Source organism: Microtus oregoni, unplaced genomic scaffold (assembly GCF_018167655.1).
Source record: "Microtus oregoni isolate MIOR12 unplaced genomic scaffold, Mior012 000013F_ref0000133, whole genome shotgun sequence".
Lineage (NCBI taxonomy): Eukaryota > Metazoa > Chordata > Mammalia > Rodentia > Cricetidae > Microtus > Microtus oregoni.
Genome location: NW_024543072.1, coordinates 14,872,233 through 14,888,254, shown reverse-complemented (window position 1 = coordinate 14,888,254; position 16,022 = coordinate 14,872,233). Strand labels below are relative to the sequence as shown.

At 36.2% G+C, this 16,022-nt stretch overlaps 1 protein-coding gene across 1 annotated transcript; it reads left to right on the top strand.

The window, feature by feature from the left end:
• Positions 1–10,749: 10,749 nt before the first annotated feature.
• Positions 10,750–11,217, top strand: LOC121455438 (60S ribosomal protein L23a-like). Its single transcript, XM_041663104.1, has one exon. The coding sequence runs from the start codon at positions 10,750–10,752 to the stop codon at positions 11,215–11,217; it is 468 nt and encodes a 155-aa protein (XP_041519038.1).
• Positions 11,218–16,022: the final 4,805 nt, after the last annotated feature.

Sequence of the window (16,022 nt, the reverse complement as noted above, 5' to 3'; positions counted from 1 at the left end):
AGATAAAAAAAAAACTTATCTATTTACCAAAAGGTTTTGTGCTAATATTCTTTCTTGAGCCTAGGATTCCTGTAGAGGATGGAAGCAATAATGAAAAAGCAAGAAGCTATGACCGAAAGGCCGGAGATCCATAAAAGAAAGATCAAGAAGGGTAACACAAATGAATAAAATTAAGTTCTAAATAGAATTTTTCCCACAGACAATAACCAGTAAGGGTGACATGACCCTCCTCCTACCTTGTTTCCAGATCCCTTTGTACCCTGCTTACTGTTATCATTCTTTTGGCCACGGTGTTTACACAGGAAATACCCATCATCTCACATTTTAGGGAAACATTAATTCCACCAATGAAACTTCCTGAAAACTGCCTACTCTGGAGTTTCTTTCTAACCTAGGTCAGAAGGGAACTGCTTTTGTTCTCAGGATGAGCATTGTTACATACAACTTTCCAACTGCTAAATTGTTAGTTTTCCCAGGAATGTAGAAGAAACTTTCCTCTTATACTTTCATGCCTTCTCAGGAGGACAGATGACCTTTGGGACAGGGCCATTGAGTGGATTAAAATATATTTAATATTTAATAGAAATATTATATATACTTTCAATCCACAAAATTGAATATATATTTATATATTAAAATCTAAACCTAACAATAACTTAAAATCTGACCTGTTTTGAAAATAGAGTTGCAGATGTAATTAGTTGAGTTCATATTGGCCTCAGTTGGTCCTTTAATCACTATCATGGGGTTTATTTTAAGAGGACAGAGACATAGAAGGAGATGGTCTTGTGAAGACACACAGAATGCCATTTGAGTCACATGAGCCAACAGAGTCAAATGTTCAAAGATGAAGGAAATCCAAGGTTGCTAGTTGTTGCCACAAGTTAGCAGAGCCATGGTACAGATTCTTCCTCAAAACTCTGGAAACAGAGTTGAGCCACACACACTTTTGTTGTCATGGTTTCAGATTTCCCACCCTGATAAAGAGTATATTAAAATCACTTTAAAGATTAGAGGTCTTGGTATATTCTTACAAGAGTTCTACTCGGGGACATAAATACAGATTTGTAGTTCGATGATGCTTCCCTGCCCACAGCCCCTGTCTATCCTCTCCAGGCAGCCTGAGGTGCTCAGTCTGCACCACATCTCCAAGTTTTGATAGAAATCTCCATCCAATAGTTCAAATGTTGATCCTTTTAGTCCCACTCATTAAGGCACTCTTTTTATTTATTTAATTAGTTAGTTATATTTATATTGTTTTTTCAGGACAGGGTATCTCTGTGTAGCTTCGGATTCTGTCCTGGAACTCTCTCTGTAGATCAGACTGTCCTTGAACTCATAGAGATCCACCTGCCCTCCTGAGTACTGGGAGTAAAGGCGTGTGCCACCCCGTCACTGGTGTTTCAGGCAGTCTTAATCATGGAAGTAACTCAAATTCTACACAAAACAACACAAGCGAAAGTAATCAAATCTCCTGGTTTTGGGATTAGAAAAGCAGTGTGTATGACTACGATAAACCTGATCAGTATGAATAATACAAAAGGGTTATTACTAAACTACCTGATCAAAGATCTTGAAAAATTAGGTTTTATATTGGAGTAGTACACAGATGGCCCTAGGGGAAGGCTCAAGACGTTGCCCAAAACTCACCAGGCATCTGGATATGAAGATACCCTTTTGTTATGTGAACATTCTAGAGGCAGAGATAAGAGAACTGTCACAAGTTTGATGGCAACCTGATATACATTTTGAGTTCTAGGCCTACTAAAACTTATACAGTCTCAAAATAATCCAAAGAATATTCATTTGTAAAAAGCATCCTTAATGACACAGAGCATTTTGAACAGGGACTTGAGCCAAATATAGTTAAAAGTTTCATTGCACGCAAAAAATCATAATCATAACCCTGCTACATCTCCTAAGAACATAAATGAAATTAAGATATGGTAACTTTAATATTAATTAATCATGCCTCAAAAATTTATCTTATTTGACATTGACACTGGAAATCACATTGACCTACGAACTCTAAGTAATCTTGGAGAATGGTGATTGCAGAACTGTAAACGCTAGATTTGATCTGTTAGAAAAAGGCTGTTGCAGTGGCTGCTGCTGCTACTACTGCTGCAGAGGTAGAGATGGATTTTTTTCCCCTTCATTTTAAAGTAGATGTCCAATCTAACAAATTTTATCCTTCTTGCATCTATTGCTGTTATGATTCTGTCATCCACCTCAGGAGACCCACATAACATAAGCTACTGTTTTGTTTTTTGTTTTTATTTTTTGTTTGTTTATTTTTTTTTGTCATCGCCATCACAACTTCAAAACCATAAGCAGAAAAATCCAGTAGCGAATTCTGGCACCTCCAGTGTGTGTACTCATGCTTTTGTGTTTTCAAAAGCACATTGTTTACAACACCAAAGACTCTAAATTGTTTCATAAATGTGCTGAATATTCATTAAAGAATTTTGTGACAGAAAATAAAAAATACCACATTTGTAGCTTTCAAGTTCTTTGGCTAATGGAGACAAAAAGAGAGTTTGAACTAGAGAAATGATTAGCTATAGAAATTAGCTATAAATAATCATACTTAGATTCAGAGTAAAATTGGACCATAGAAAGTTAAGTAAAGAAGATTTTGCTCAAGATTATTGCAATCTCGATCAAACAAGATAAAAATTGCAGGTTGCTCTGGGTGAATACCAACCCATTTCCAACTGTGAATCATTGACTACAGAATCAACATCATCTTTTTACAGCTCGTCATGTTAGCTCAGCAGGTGAAGGCACTCATTACCAAGCCTGAAAACATGATTTCAATCCTGGGGTCCAAGTGGGGAACAAAGAATCAGAATCAACTCAATCAAGTTGTCTTGTGACCTTCATCTGCCTTCCTTGGTATATGGAAGTATTAGCGTGTGCATGCACATACACACACAATGCATACATAAATAAAAGGGAAAAGAAAGTTAATGTAATATATTTTATTAAATTCAGAAACCCAGTATTTAACATGCCTTTCATCCCCTATCAATAGATTCTTAAGAAGATTCACATGATAACTGCCAAAAGATTGTCTAATACGTTTTTCCTACTTAATTGTTTTACAGTTTCCTTTTACTCGGTTTATGTTTAACAGTAGAGTCCATTGCAGTCTTCACATCTTAGATGATACATTAATGATAGATGAGCTTATGGCAAACAGACCCAAATAGAAGTCATAACTATACCTACACAAGTGCATGATCTTAGGCAAATGACTCAACCCTTAAAAAACTTGGTGCCTCTACTGTCAAAATAAAAAGTAATATACTTACTTTATGTTATTTCTATGAAAATTTAATGAAGTTAGTGAAGACCTGAACACAATCCAAACACAAAAGATAATGACCATGGCTCGTATCTGACTGGTCTTGGCATTCTCCTCACATGTAATTTGAAGGCATTTGGCTTTCTGTCATCGCTCAGGAACTGCGGCTGTTGCAAAACATGAAAATGTTTGTTTCAGTCAGGAACAAAAGATGTTTCAACTAGCTCAATTGCCTTCTATTAGTTGTATTTTCTACAATGCATTTGTCATTGGTCGCATGAAGCAAGATATAATCACATTTACAAAAATCCTTGGAAAATTGGGTCTTTTATCAAATTACAAAGGGCATTTGTATTTTCTCAGAGCAGCATGGGGTTTTCTAATTTGATGAAAAATTTGAACACTATATACATTTTTGGAACCTAATACATTTTTAAATATAAGGTGAATTTAGGGAAAAACACTTCATTCACTGTTACTTAATTGTCATGTAAGATCTAAGATTTGAGGAGTATAACATATATCGAATTGGAATAAAACCTGAGTCCTCAAAGATAAATTTATTTGCCTAAACAAACCAATATCTTTTAAAACTTCAATCTATTACTCATTAACTGCTCATAAACTTGCCACCTCCTTTATTTACCTTAAAAAGTAAATCTAAGTACATATAAACATATACAATCTACTGATGTGCATAAACTAAGTTCAAAGTATAAAACTCCATAAATGTAGATTGCTAAAACTTCTGAAAAAATACAGAAGGGACTTTTTGTGACTATTAAGTAGAAAAAAAAGATTCCTTAGATCACAAAATAATAGCCCATAAACAATTCTGCTAAACTACATGTCATCAAAACTAAAATATTTTGTATTCAAAATATGACCCTTTTTTTTTTTTTTTTTTTTTTTTTTTTTTTTTTTTTTTTTTTTTTTTTTTTTTTGGTTTTTCGAGACAGGGTTTCTCTGTGGCTTTGGAGCCTGTCCTGGAACTAGCTCTGTAGACCAGGCTGGTCTCGAACTCACAGAGATCCGCCTGCCTCTGCCTCCCAAGTGCTGGGATTAAAGGCGTGCGCCACCACAGCCCGGCTTCCTTTATACTAATTTATTAAAGTTGCTCTTTTGCTTTATATATTCTTCTACCTCCAAAACCCAGCATTTACCAAGAGTTAATTTTTATTTGATTTTTAAAAAGTTTTTTTAAGTCTGTGTGTGTTCCTGGATATGAGTGTGCACATGTGCATAGTGAGTATGTGGTGGTCTAAGAACATTTTGCATGAATTAGTTTCCACTTTCTTCAATGGTGGTGGGTCTCCGGGCTTAAACTGAGTTCATCATGCATGACAGAAGGTGTCTTTACCTACAGAGCTCTCTTCTTAGCCCTTGATCTTATGCAGTTACGTTATATTTTCTAAAACAAATATGAAAATCATAATAGCTATAAATTATCAATTCTGTGATGGGATATCTTTGTGGTCATATTATCACAATTGTTCCTCGTATTCTTGATCTTCTCTATAATCAAATGTGTATTAAGATAATGTAGCAATGGATTCTATGATCTGTTGTTCATTCAGAACTATAGTTTTAAAATCAAGTCCATTGTTGTTATTAGTAGCTATATAAAAGTAAAAGATACTATTGTTTTGTTATTTCTTCTGAATTTGAGGGGAAAGGGGGAATCAAAAGGCTCCAGAAACAAAAGACAGTTACTCACAAGACTCAAGAAGTAATTTTACAAAAGTTTGGAAGTATATAAAACTTAAAATGCTCAAGAAGTTGCTGACATCTACAACCTGGGAGATTCAAAGGCTCTCCCTCAAGCTAGAAAGGAATGCCTTGAATCATTGAATTCCCACTAACTCGAGTCAGATTTTTCTGTGGGTGTCACCTTTGCTCATGATATCACTCCTTTCTCTCTATGATTGGACTCCAGGAGTTCATCCCAGTGCTTAGCTGGGGATCTCCGTATCTACTTTTATCAGTTTCTGGATGAAGATTCTATGATGACAATTAAGATAGTCATGATCTGGCTCTTTGGAGCCTATTCCCTATAAAATAATACTTCTCTCAGCTTAGATACAGGGGGGAGGACATTGATCCTGTCTCAAGACATTGTTTACTCCCCATGTGAGGCCTCTCTGAGGAGTGTATGGGGGTGGGGTGGGTCGAAGGTGGGGAAGTGAAAGGACATGAGGGAGAGGAAATGAGAATTAGTATGTTAAATAAGATTGTTTTTAAAAATATATTTTAAAATTACCAAAAAAATTAATGCCTGGAGAAGTTTGCAATTCCAACTGGGGAGCTATTTGCAAGTTATGCATGGGGCTGAGATTCAGCTTCTGTGAGTCATCACTCCCACCAGGATGAAATACCCAGAAATGAAGATGTCTTTGCCCATCCATGTTCCTGTAAGCTCTTCCATGATTTTGTAAGTAACAGCATTAAGATCATCGGTTTGTGTAGCTAGATTTTGATAAAATAATTTCTTTATTTTACTGTTCACTCCCTCTATGAAGTGAATAAATGCTTGCTCACATCTCTCCAATGAAAGTCACATAACAGAAATAAACTAACAAGAGATCTACAAATAAAAAAGTTATCATCTATAGTCTGTTATATGTGAGATCAGACAGGGGAGGATCATTCTGTACCTTAGGCTGGACTGTAATTAACTATGTCTCAAACTCTGGTAATCTTCCAGTTACAGCCTCCCCAGTGTTTGGATTAGTAGTGTGGCATATGTGTATTATTTTATCTTTTTTATGGTGATATAAAACAGTATTTTCCTATTAAAAGTTGTAGTATTTCTTTTTATTTAAATTTATTTATTTATTAAGGATTTCTGCCTCGTCCCCGCAACCGCTTCCCATTTCCCTCCCCCTCCCCCGATCAAGTCCCCCTCCCTCATCTGCTCGAAGAACAATCAGGGTTCCCTGACCTGTGGGAAGCCCAAGGACTGCCCACCTCTATCCAGGTCTCATAAGGTGAGCATCCAAACTGCCTAGGCTCCCACAAAGCCAGTATGTGCAGTAGGATCAAAAACCCACTGCGATTGTTCTTGAATTCTCAGTATTCCTCATTGTCCGCTATGTTCAGCTAGTCCAGATTTATCCCATGCTTTTTCAGACCTAGGCCAGCTGGCCTTGGTGAGTTCCCATGCCAAAAGTCGTAGTATTTCTTTAAAACTATTTAGACCACCAGCTCACAAATAACAACTTGGAAACATATTTAATAATAAAAGCCTTAGCTTAGACTTATTCCTAACTAATCTTAAAACAAATTAACCAATATTGTTTAATTTATGCTCTTTTATATGGCTTGTTTACCTTTGCTCTGTATTTCCTCTGCACTTCTGTATCTTGCTTCCTCTGCACCTGGCTTGTGACTCTGTCTTTCTTCCTCTCAGTGCTTTCTCTCTGCCCAGAAGTCCTACCTATCTCTCCTGCCTAGCTATTGGACATTCAGCTTTTTATTACACTGAGCACAGCAATACATCTTTGCAGTGTATCCTACACCTGTAATTAATACGTATTATAATTGAATATTCAGAAGCATAATGTAAAGATTGTGATTGTTCTCTTTAGCTCTTGTCAGTATAGTAAAGTAGTCCACCTTTAGCAAAACAAGGGTGTTTGTGTTTTACAGAGGATCTTCGTAGAGTTCTGATAAATGGTGTTTCTCTAATCCTAGACACACTAGCAGTAAAACCATAACAGCGTGGAAAGATTGAGATGAAGAACTGCTCTCATCAACAGATTTGCATATTGTTAACAGTAGATTAATTCAGTGTTTGCTAGTGGCATAGTGTGGGTGTCATAAAACTATTTTTACGCTTCATACAGATGGCTTTAAATCAACAATTTGATTTAAAATATGAGCTTCATATTAATGTTTGAGTGGCAGGTTGTCATTTCTTCTTAATACTATTCTCATATTCTGTTTTATTAAAAAAGTGTCAACTCATAGCATATACAGATGAATAAAATCTACCTCAAGTTTTCATTAAAATATTTATGAAGGATTCAGGAGATAAATATAGCATCAGCTTAGAAGGAGGCAAAATACTGACTGCAATGGAATAAAAATGGGAGTTCCACTCATTCAAATAAAAAAAAAAGAAATCATAATGAAACATTTTTTTGACTATAATAATACTTAGAAAAATTTTCTAAAAGGGAAATTTCAGGTAAAAGTAACGCACCATATTACAAGGGACTTCTGTTTATCAGTCATTGTGGTTGGAAGTGAAAGGGACATGGGAACATGCAAGGAGGACAAAGAAATGTGCCTGTCCATCAGAAAATGCTTCTGCACTAACTTCCATTTTGTTTGGGACAAATTCCTGTTGAGAATACCAAATATATGACCAAGGAGCTTTGTGTCTTTCATGGAAGAAGATACAGCTCAGTCTACTATTCTTCATCTTCGGGTATATATCAATATGAACACTTAAGCTTTGAAGACTCATAAAGACCTCCCAAATGTCTTCAAAATCAACAGCTCTCAAAGGAACAGTCAGGGGCTACATCTATCGCTAAACTCAGATTATTGTATTTCGTAAAAAAAAAAGGAGGGGGGGGTTGAAAAGTTAAACCAGAGTTTTGTGCATTGATGTTGATTAACAGTAACCAGGGAAGGTGCACTTCAGAGAAGATATAAGTGTACTTTCTTTCTCTATTTCCATCCATCCAAAATAGCAACACAAAGTGAACTCAGAAAGATGACAGAAGAGTGGACGGCTAGGAAATGCTTGAACTCCAAAACAATATGGTAATGAATACTGAGGGGCCTCTTTTAAACTCTACTGTAGTGGGAGGCCACTTGCTCATTTCCCGGCCACCCAGACTCTGGAAATAACCACATAGAAATTGTATTAATTAAATCACTACTAGGCCTATTAGCTCTAACTTCTTATCAGCTAGTTCTTACATATTAATTTAACCCATTTCCATTATTTCATGTTTTACCATAAGGTTCGTGGCCTACCAACAAGGTTCTGGCATGTCTGTCTCCAGCCGCGACTCCATGGCTTCTGTCTGACTTCACCTCCTTTCTTCCAGCATTCAGTTCTGCTCTACCTTATCACAGGCCCAAGACAGTTTCTTTATTAACCAATGGTATTCACAGCATACAGAAGGGAATCCCACATCACTCTATGTCTCTGACTTGGCAGTAAAACAGGTGATTACTATTAAATACCAAGAGGTCGGTGGATAAAAAGCAGAAGAAATTTAATCAAACAGAAAGCAAGATAAAAGCTATGATCACACCCTCTTTAGTGTCCAAGTTGAGCATAGCAATAAAGATAATGTATTGGCAATAACCACTGTACTTCAAGAAAGTCATATAGAAAACTCATACCCAAACCTACATCTGCCAGTAAATCCAAAGTAATAACCCAGATCCACCACAACACTTCTGGAAACTAATAAAGCATCAGTATTCTTCCTCACACAGTATAGTGGCCAGAAAAGATGAAGGTGAGAGGAGAGCACTTGCCTTCATAATTAGACACCAAAACACATAGAGATAACAAGAGTTACTGCCCTCAGACCTGCAGTGTCTTTGGGTTTTCTTATGGTGTATAAGAAGACATTGGGGAGTGACAACATTCACCATTTCCCATCTATGAGACCAAACAAACTCCTTGCCACACTGTCTCCCCGCTCCATCTCAGAAGGAAGCTAAGACAGGGCCAATAAGGTTTGGTAGCCAGAAATGCATCTCTGAGAGGTTAGTGGAGATGGGACAGTGGCTCATACCCAGAATCAACAACCCAATCTTATTTTCGCTAGGAGAAAATAGGGAGCCTATACTTGCATCTTCACCTGTCAGTAGGAAAAGGAGTTTCTTTCCCAATGGAATGGTTTCATTGTCAACTAAAAACAATATTGAAAAAGATTCAAAGTCTTATAACACGCAGTATTTTCAAGTTTAAATTTCAGAATTTACCCATATTAATAACCAGTTAATTCTCAGACTGAATGAATGACATGATTTGTTTTAACATCCCATAAAAGAGATGTTAGACTTATCTGATGTTTTATATCAACCATTGTAAAAAAAATGTTTCAAAGAGCAATCATGCATGTTTATTTGAAAAAATAAAAATAGAACAACTTAGCAAAAAGTGAAAGCTATGCAAAAGAAACAAATGCAGAATTTAACATTGAAAGCAGAACTAACAGGAAAACTGAACCCACAGCTGAAGTTAAAAATTCTGTCTCCCTTTCTCAACAACCAATGAGGTCAGTGAGGATGAAGAAGAACTCAAATTTTCAATAGTCCTTATTGTCAAATAAGCACCAACATTAGCATCACTCTGCCAAACAATGGCAGCCTTTTTCCCCACAGGAAAAAAAATCATATCCTAAAACATCATAAAGCAAACCTCAAAACATATTAAAAATAATTGAAGTCATACAAATGTGTTATTTAATTTCAATGGCATCAAACTCAAAACCAACAATCACAGTGGACCATGAGAACCCTAAAACATTTAGAAAATAAAATAATTCTCAATAACCCAAACAATGATAAGAAAAAATGAAGGAGAAAAAAAAACCCTACATTTATCTAAATGAAAATGCAAAATACTACAATGTGTAAGATACTATTAATAACACAGTTTAAGAAATGTTTAGCATTAAGTGAATGAATACGAAAGGAGAGAAAGATTCCTTACTGACCTGATTTCGCATCTCACGAAGCTAGAATACAAATAAACCCAAACCTGAGACAAAGACGTGTAAAGGTAATAGCAATCATTAGTATCAAAGCGGAAAGTGACAGATAAAATCAATATTAAAGAACTTTTTTTCTTTAGAAAGGACAATAAATGTGATGAAGTTCTGTAATGATTAAAAAGATTGAGAAGTGATACCCTTTTTAATAGCAGCCATAAAACAGAATCACTGGGCAAACATTGAGATTACTACAAATGAAGTAATATTAACGCTTGCCACATATAAAATTGACACCCTTGCTGAAATGGACTGAAAACAACAACAACCAGAACAACAACAGCAACAACACATATGCACAAATCTACCTATACAGTGTCATAATTCACATGCATGCCAATTCTGCCTCCCCATTCATCTGTCTTGTTGGTGATTCCCTTTCTTCTTCTCAGCATTCTCCCTGCTCCCAAAATCCTGACTAGCTAGTGGCTGTTCAGCTTTTTATTAGACTAATCTAAGTGACACATCTCCACAGTACACACACACACACACACACACACACACATATATACATGTATATGTTATATATCTATGAAATTCTAAACGGGCATGTTAATATTATGATAGAATTTACATGTTATATATTACATATTAAATACTCTTTGTATTAAATAAATATCAATATATTTATAAATTAGTATAAAATATGTATATTATTTCCCAGTATGAAAAGAACCCAGCCTTTTCGTCAAGATGGCACTGAAAGCGAAGAAGGAAGCTCCTGCCCCTCCCAAAGCCGAAGCTAAAGCGAAGGCCTTGAAAGCCAAGAAGGCAGAGCTGAAAGGCGTCCACAGCCACAAAAAGAAGATCCGCACATCGCCCACCTTTCGGCGTCCCAAGACCCTGCGGCTACGAAGGCAGCCTAAATACCCCCGGAAGAGCGCGCCCAGGAGGAACAAGCTTGACCACTATGCCATCATCAAATTCCCCCTGACCACCGAGTCAGCCATGAAGAAGATAGAAGACAACAACACACTTGTGTTCATTGTGGATGTCAAGGCCAACAAGCACCAGATCAAACAGGCTGTGAAGAAACTCTATGACATCGATGTGGCCAAAGTCAACACCCTCATAAGGCCCGACGGAGAGAAGAAGGCGTATGTTCGGTTGGCTTCTGATTATGATGCTCTGGATGTTGCCAATAAGACTGGAATCATCTAAACTGAGCCCAGCTGGCTAATTCTAAATATACACTTTTTCACCATAAAAAAGAAAAGAAAAGAACCCATATACCTCAAATGAAGTAGTGAACAATGTGAATACATTTCCAGGGATTGAAAATACATTTCCAGGGAAAACGAAGAGTAAGTAGCAAACAAAACAAGCAAAAATAAATCCAAGGAAGAAATTCAACAAATTTGTAGAAGGTAGGATTCCACAACATTGTTAAAATAATCATGCTTTAGATATGGAGCAAAAACAATTATTATTTGGGGTTAAATAAGACTTTGAAATAAAAAATGGACAGGCATAACTCTAAAAGCCTGCCATGATAAATAATTTTGTTGATGGAAATATTCTATAAATATTACTTTCTTATTTATAGTGTTGGAAGACAGTTTTGAAGTTTCTACTGTGCAAAACTGGGCAATGGATGCATCCTTCTCTAGAATATTCTGTATATTATGCTATATTATTTCTCATAGCAACATTGACAGTTGTAATTATCTTAAAAGTTTAATTTGAAAAATGAAGAAACATCTGGGGAGATAGCACAATTTGGTAAATTGATACTTAAATATATGTGTGTGTATGTGTGATATATATATATATATATATATATATATATATATATATATATATATTGTATATAACTGAACAATCACGAGGCTCTGTGTTTCATACTCAGGATCCATGTTTTTAAAGAATGCCAGAGAAGATAAGTACATAAGTCCAGGCACTGAGAAGGTAGATACAGAAGGATCCCCTGGGGCCTTAATGGGCAGTCAACAAAGCCTAATATGTGATCCTAACTTTGTAGGGAAAGACCCACTCTCAAAAGACAAGGTAGACGACATCTAAAAAATAGCACCCAAGGGTGATCTCTGATTCCCACATGAATTTCACCTGTGCACATATTCAGAACAATGAACACACATTGCTGTATTGAACATCTCCACATTCAAACACAAAAATAAACAAGCATCCTATCCTCTTATATAACAAAGTAGAAAATAACTGTGATGGTTATTCTTGAGTGCCACATAACTGTATAAAAAAAAGACCAGAGATTAGTATAGCACAACTCTAATTGTGTTTGTAAGTGTATGCTCAGAGATGATTGGCATGTGGAATAGTTACTAAGGGTAAAGAACAGCTCTGAGTGGAGTGTGGGTGGCACGGTTTAATCAGTGTGTGCATAAATGTGGGTATATGTATGCATGTGTGTGTGTGTATATAAAATAACAGAGAAAATTCAATTTCATGATTATGAAACAGAGTAGGGACTTTGAAAGTATATGGGAGCACGAGAGAAACTGAAGGGAGGAAAGGAGAAAATTAAATAATTATAATCTAAAAAATAAAAATCATGATAAAAACAAATGGGTTGACCTTTGCATAGTTTATCAGAACTATGATTTGTGAATGACTTAGGGAAAGGTACATCTCTTAGTCAATATCATGTCAGCAAGTCACAGTCTAATATCTGGTACATAACAAATGTTTCTTTAAATCCTGTGGCTGATTTCATTGAAAGCAAAATCACTGCATGGTTAGAGGCAGAAACTTTTCTGTGAGTGAAGAATGGAAAAGGAAGTGAGAATGTAAACAGATTTTTGGTGGTAAAATCTTGATTCCAAAGGTAAAGAAGAGACAAAAGTGCAAGACAGGGAAGATTGTTCTGTTAGTAAAGAGAAAGCCACTATGAGGATCTGAGTTCTACTCTTGTATCTGCATAAAAGGCCAGATATCACGGCACCCACTGCAATCTTGTTGCTGGGGAGATAGAGATATGATGGTTTCTGGGGCTTGCTGGCTAGTCATCCTAGCCTAATTGAAGAGCTTCAGGTGCCAGTGAAAAAAACCTGTCTCCAAAACACTGTGCATGATTCATGAAGTGATACACCCAAGACTGTCCTGTGGTTACACACACACACACACACACACACACACACACACGCACAAATACACACATCCCTACATGCATTACCTGTGTACATACATGTAGATAAACATATGCTCCACACAGACACACACCAAGTCTAAGGTACTTTTTTTTTTTATTATGCTCTCTATGTGCGTTTTAAGATGGAAGATATTTACCTAGCCATCTTTGATAGTTAAAAGAACTAGAGAAAGCTAGAAGACCAGGAGAAAGGATAAGAGGCAGATATTAAAAGAATTACTTGAAGGTGGTGAAATGGATGCAGATCTCTGTAGGAGGAGCATGAGATATGCTTGCCTGGTGTTCTGTATTTTCCTTTCAGAAGAAGTGAAAAATAAATCTCAAGTCTGGAAGAACTGGAAACATGCTCATCCTTATTTGTGCATCCAATCACATGTTCATGTATCAAAATATTGCATTATTCCAGAAAAACGACGCAGGTTTTATTTTTCATTTAAAAGTAATATTCTGAAATAGATGGAAAATGAAAATAGAATCTGAGATGTCTTCATACACCCATTCCTCTTAGACACTGGTTGATCGTTAGGTGTGCAATGCCTTTGTTTGCCCGAGTGTTCCTCCCATATCCTTGGGCTTTTCTTCAACCTTAAATGATGTACCTTCCTCTGGAGCCAGGCTTTCAGCTAATGCTAACAGAAGACCTTCTTGGGCTGCATTTAAATGCCTCAACTTATTTCACAAATTGCATTTAATCAGAACAGTATTTTTGAGCTTATAAACATGTTCTTTTTATTTCCTTTTGAGACATATTCAACTAGTCTGATGTTTCCCAAGGACAGAATAAATGGAAGAGCCTAAGGATGAATTTGCTCCCTTACCTTTGCACACAAACTCAATTCAACACAGAATATCTTAGGAGGAGATTGTGACCTATTTTTAGACAGACACTTTTGTAAATTTCATACACTGTGGTAGAAGAATATTTTAAGCCCTAATTGAACTAAACCATCTCATTACCTGGCTGCACTGACCAATGAGTGTTGCCATGACAACGAGGCAATCAAGTCAGCAGGTCCTACTGTGAGAATTTTCTATTCCAGACATTTTATCAAGTTCTATCTTGCTCGTCCTAAACACTTAGTAATCAGTCATGGAATAAAGAAATGATTTAGTGGCATAGAAAACAGGCTCCATGAGGGGAAAAGAGAGGTGGAGGGTGTGAGAAAAATCATCTCATATTAAAGCATGTTGACATATAATTATTAAGAAAAGCATTTTTAAATATGGTAACACCACATTAGGTTTTTCAACATCAAATTAAAACCTTTAAATGTATATATTAATTTTATCATGTTAAAGCCTCATACATTTTCAAATAGAATCAGAGTTCAATCAAATGTGGCAAACAGCCCTGCACAATTGATCTCTATGATAATTATAGCTTGTTCAAATGAAAGGTTTTGTGCCCAAATATAACTTAGCGATGGAAAGAGACTGTATGCTAACAAAGAACATTCTCAAAAACAAAATCTAAAACCAAGATTTCAAAATCGTTTTAACTTACATCTCCAAATGTAGATATAAAACAATAGAGCAATGCTAAGACAATAAATAATTTTAAATTTCCATTTCTTTTGTATGTTCGTTATGGCTGTTATTTTCTTAGTTTAAGGGTCTATAGATTTTCAAATCCGAAGACATTATAAATTTATAATTAAGAACAGGAAAAAAAGGGGGGAGCCAAAAACAATACAAAACAAAAAGCTGTGGTCCCTAATCCTCTCACCTTTTCCAATTTACTGGAAGAAAATTGAGTATAGTATGTTGCACATGACAGGACCTCAGAATGAAAGATTGAGAGGCATGTGTCTTACCAACCAGAAGACAGAAGTGGTGCAGATAATAAGTATAGGACCCACACTTGGTGGCTCATTTAGATTTTCATATTCTAAATAACTACTCCAGTTTGGATGTTGACTGACCTACATATCGTAACTATTTCCAGAAAGGAAAACTAGGAAAAAATCATTTTACTATTTTTATAGGACATGGGATAAAATAATCTCCATTTTTCTTCCTGCCTTAACTTTAAGCACCAAAAGTTACACGTTGTTTGTGAGCTTTGTCCTTTCTTCTGAACTCAGCCATTCATTAGGTTAAACTGCTTTTACAAAACAGATATTAATCTTGCCGTAAATAAATTTTTAAGTGTTTCTGGAATCAGTTTTATGAGACATAAAATCAGGGCTAAGTACTCCGTCATACTCATGCTCCCTTGGTCAGTCTTGAGAAAGTAGACTCCCAGATGGCTTCAGGATCTACAGTAACAACATTGTGGTAAGAGTCCACAAATACTTAATTAGCTGACTTGTCAAAATTGTGTCCTATGCACAATTGGGTATGCCAAGTTCAGACGGTTAGACTGACTTTCAGAAATTCAAAATATGACATTAACACATGTGAATTTGGGGGTGTGCTTTATGAGATAGCCTATTGAATTAGAAAAATACAAATGTAAATGGAAAAAAATCAAGTAAATTAAAATTAACAAAAGAAACCCTGATGCGATGTTATAAGACAAGGGACCTCTACTGATATTGCATTGAATTTGATTTCTGTGGCCATCTACTGCTGAGCTTGCAGCCTTCCCTTAAGTTTAGTTTGTTTCCCTAGAGAGATAGCTTCTGTGTTTAAGGATGGTGGCGGGGCTATGTCTACTTCTCCTGTCAGCTCTAGGACCCCATCAGTGCAGACCCGCGCAGGCCCTGTGCATGCTGCCTCAGTCTCTATGAGTTCATATGTGAATCAGACCTGTTGATTTAGAAGATTTTGATTTCCTGGTATGTGCTCTTGGACTCTAACATTCTGTTCATCTTCAGCTCTTCAGGGTTCCCTGACC

Coding starts and splice junctions, on each gene's coding strand:
- LOC121455438 (XM_041663104.1), top strand. CDS start 10,750: ATGGCACTGAAAGCGAAGAAGGAAGCTCCTGCCCCTCCCAAAGCCGAA.